Source organism: Cebus imitator, unplaced genomic scaffold, assembly GCF_001604975.1.
Source record: "Cebus imitator isolate Cc_AM_T3 unplaced genomic scaffold, Cebus_imitator-1.0 Scaffold384, whole genome shotgun sequence".
In the NCBI taxonomy this organism is placed as follows: Eukaryota; Metazoa; Chordata; class Mammalia; order Primates; family Cebidae; genus Cebus; species Cebus imitator.
Window position 1 is genome coordinate 2,114,250 of NW_016107699.1, and position 3,097 is coordinate 2,117,346.

The 3,097-nt window shown below is 54.3% G+C and overlaps 1 protein-coding gene across 2 annotated transcripts in view; it reads left to right on the forward strand.

Moving 5' to 3' along the window:
- The window catches only part of DEAF1 (DEAF1 transcription factor), a 51,263-nt gene that overhangs the window by 6,516 nt on the left and 41,650 nt on the right, over window positions 1-3,097 (forward strand). Inside the window, exons 1-3 of one of the 2 annotated variants that reach the window (XM_037731140.1) lie at window positions 1,823-1,952; window positions 2,526-2,655; window positions 2,921-3,067. Coding sequence is in view for 1 of the 2 variants with exons in the window: in XM_017507855.2 (XP_017363344.1) it covers window positions 2,526-2,655; window positions 2,921-3,067 (277 nt within the window). In the remaining variant the exon portion in view is untranslated. Of the gene's footprint in view, window positions 1-1,822; window positions 1,953-2,525; window positions 2,656-2,920; window positions 3,068-3,097 lie in introns of those variants that run through there. The other variant, XM_017507855.2, reaches the window with a different exon arrangement.

Here is a 3,097-nt window from a genome sequence, read left to right on the forward strand (position 1 = left end):
TCTCCTGCCTCAGCCTCCTGAGTAGCTGGGATTACAGGCACGCGCCACCATGCCCAGCTAATTTTTTTGTAGTTTTAGTAGAGACGGGGTTTCACCACGTTGACCAGGGTGGTCTCGATCTCTTGACCTCATGATCCACCCACCTCGGCCTCCCAAAGTGCTGGGATTACAGGCGTGAGCCACCACGCCCGGCCGGGCAACCTTGTTTCTAAGTGGCAGACGCCGTGGTGGGTCCAGTCCCAGAAAGGGGTTTGCCCTGGGTCCACTGGCACCTGTTCCTTATAGTCTTTTCAGCCTTGATCGCACACCTGGGACATCATCTCCGTATACCTGAAAGTGGAGTATTTGTTTGTTTTGTTTTTGAGATGGAATCTCGCTCTGTCACCTAGACTGGAGGGCAGTGGTGCAGTCTCGGCTCACTGCAACCTCTGCCATGTGAGTTCAAGCCATTCTTGTGCTTCACCCTCCTGAGTAGCTGGGATTACAGACACCTGCCACCATGCCAGGCTAATTTTTTTATTTTTAGTAGAGACAGTGTTTCACCATGTTGGCCAGGCTGGTCTTAAACTCCTGACCTCAGGTGATCCACCTGCCTCGGCCTCCAAAGTACTGGGATTACAGGCGTGAGCTACCATGCCCAGCTGGAAAGCAGAGTTATTGTTAGAATGGCAGCAAACAGAAAGCTTGTGAAGGACTTCAGTAAAAACATACGAAACTTGGAAAGTTGGTTTCTTTCTTTCTCTTTTTTGAGGTGGAGTCTCACTCTGTCACCCATGCTGGAGTGCAGTGGTGCAATCTCGGTTCATTGCAACCTCTACCTCCTGGGTTCACCATGTTGTCCGGACCGGTCTTGAACTCCTGACCTCAGGCAGCTATCACCTTGGCCTCCCAGTATGCTGGGATTACAGGCGTGAGCCGCTGCTCCCAGCTGAGAAACCTGGTCTAGTTCTGATGGGTGTTGGGACACGCACAAGCTGACCCACAGCCACATGGCCATCTGTCCTTTCAGTCATGCTGTTCCTTCCTGGCAGCGGGGTCTGGGGTCTCCTCATCTCCTAGGAGGGGCTGAAGCCCAAGGCAACTGTGGGTGCCTAGAATGTGCTGATGACAGGGAGCGGGGGTGGCTTGCACAGGGCGAGGCTGGTCTTCTTCCCTCCAGGCCAGCAAGCCCAGAGACTGGTGTGTTCCTGTTTGGAAACTGACAACCCAGCAGGGTGTGCGCTCAAATAACTGTATGTTCCCTTCCTAAGAAAAATACCCTGTGACTCTTGGCCGGGTGCAGTGGCTCACACCTGTAATCCCAGCACTTTGAGAGGCCGAGGCGGGTGGATCACGAGGTCAAGAGATCGAGACCATCCTGGTCAACATGGTGAAACCCTGTCTCTACTAAAACTACAAAAAATTAGCTGGGCATGGTGGCGCGTGCCTGTAATCCCAGCTACTCAGGAGGCTGAGGCAGGAGAATTGCCTGAACCCAGGAGGCGGAGGTTGCGGTGAGCCGAGATCGCGCCATTGCACTCCACCCTGGGTAACAAGAGCGAAACTCCATCCAAAAAAAAAAGAAAAATACCCTGTGACTCTTAATCATGAGAAATTTCCTTTCTCAGCGAAGAGCCGCAGATCTGTGGTGACTCAGGCGCATGGTGGGACCCCCGGTGTGAGGTGTTGGCCCTCGGACCTCCGGGAGCCCAGGCACCAGGCATGTGTGTTGGGGGTCCCTCTACTCCATGATAAACTCCTGCTTAGTGCCCTGATGTGAAAGTGACATTTTCAGATGTAAGAAACAGTTGTTTTCCCACTTTTCCTCAGTTGGTTTCAAATTCAAAATGAAAACCTTGGAGCACCCGGAACGCTGGGTTTGGAGAGGCCCCTGGAGACCTCTGGTCTGCCCCACAGCTGGGTGAACAGAGCCCGGAGGCCAGAGTTTGCTGGATGACGTGGCCAGGGTGGGGGTAAGATTCCAGCAGTGCTGGGTGGGCATGGGGACACTGCTGCCTGTGGCAGGGTCTGTGCAGTTTCAAGAGTGATTTGGGGACCTGCCCAGAGGAAGCAGTCAGCAGTCAGCAGCATCATTCAGCCAGTGTGGAAATGTGGATTTGAGGCCCTGGTCTCTAGCTGCCATCTGTAGGGGCCTCTGGGGCCAGGGCCTGAGAGGGAGGCCTGCCTGAGGCCTTGTCCGTGGTGGCCATCTTGGTCTGCTGGAAACCCTCCATGAAAACACCTTGAGGGAGCTGCTGAGGTGGAAGTTAGGGTTTCCTGTTTGCAGAGCACATTTACTCTTTCCCTGTGACAGACGGTGGCACGCCTTTCTCTCAGCACCTCGCAGATGCAGGCATTGTCTGTTCTTGCCCTGGGCTCTGTTTTTGAGTCTCTTGGAGGTGTCTTTGGAAAAGATACGGGATGCCTAGGTCAACGGCCCTTCTTGGTACATCAGCCAGAGCCTTGCTGGAGGCAGCATAGCTGGGCTCAGTGACAGGCCGGTGTCTTGCTCAGATGTGGCCTGACAGAGCCATTTTTCCTTCCAGTCTGGTAGGACAGCCCTTCAAATCGGGGACAGCCTGAACACCGAAAAGGCCACACTGATCGTTGTCCACACGGATGGCAGCATCGTGGAGACCACCGGACTGAAGGGCCCAGCGGCCCCCCTCACCCCAGGTACAGCGGTGCCTGAGTATCTAGAATTTATTTCAGGCATTTCATTGTTTGCTTGTTTCTTTTTGTGGTAAATTTTGAATATTAATAGATATTTCAGATATTAATAGATTTTAAGTAGAAGCTGTGATATTTTCCTGGCTGAGAAGAGTTTCTCTGCAGTTGAAGGAGGCAATGCTGCGGGGAGGTGGGGGCCTGTAAGGTGAGTGCCCTGCCGTACTTCCCCAGCGGGCCCTGCCTCTCACCTGCACACTCTGCTCTGCCCAAGGTCCTCAGTCTCCTCCAACTCCTCTGGCTCCCGGCCAAGAAAAAGGTGGAACCAAATACAACTGGGACCCCTCCGTGTACGACAGCGAGCTGCCCGTGCGGTGCCGGAACATCAGTGGCACGCTGTACAAGAGCAGGCTGGGCTCCGGTGAGGACTCCGTGCAGGGGCGGGCCGGGC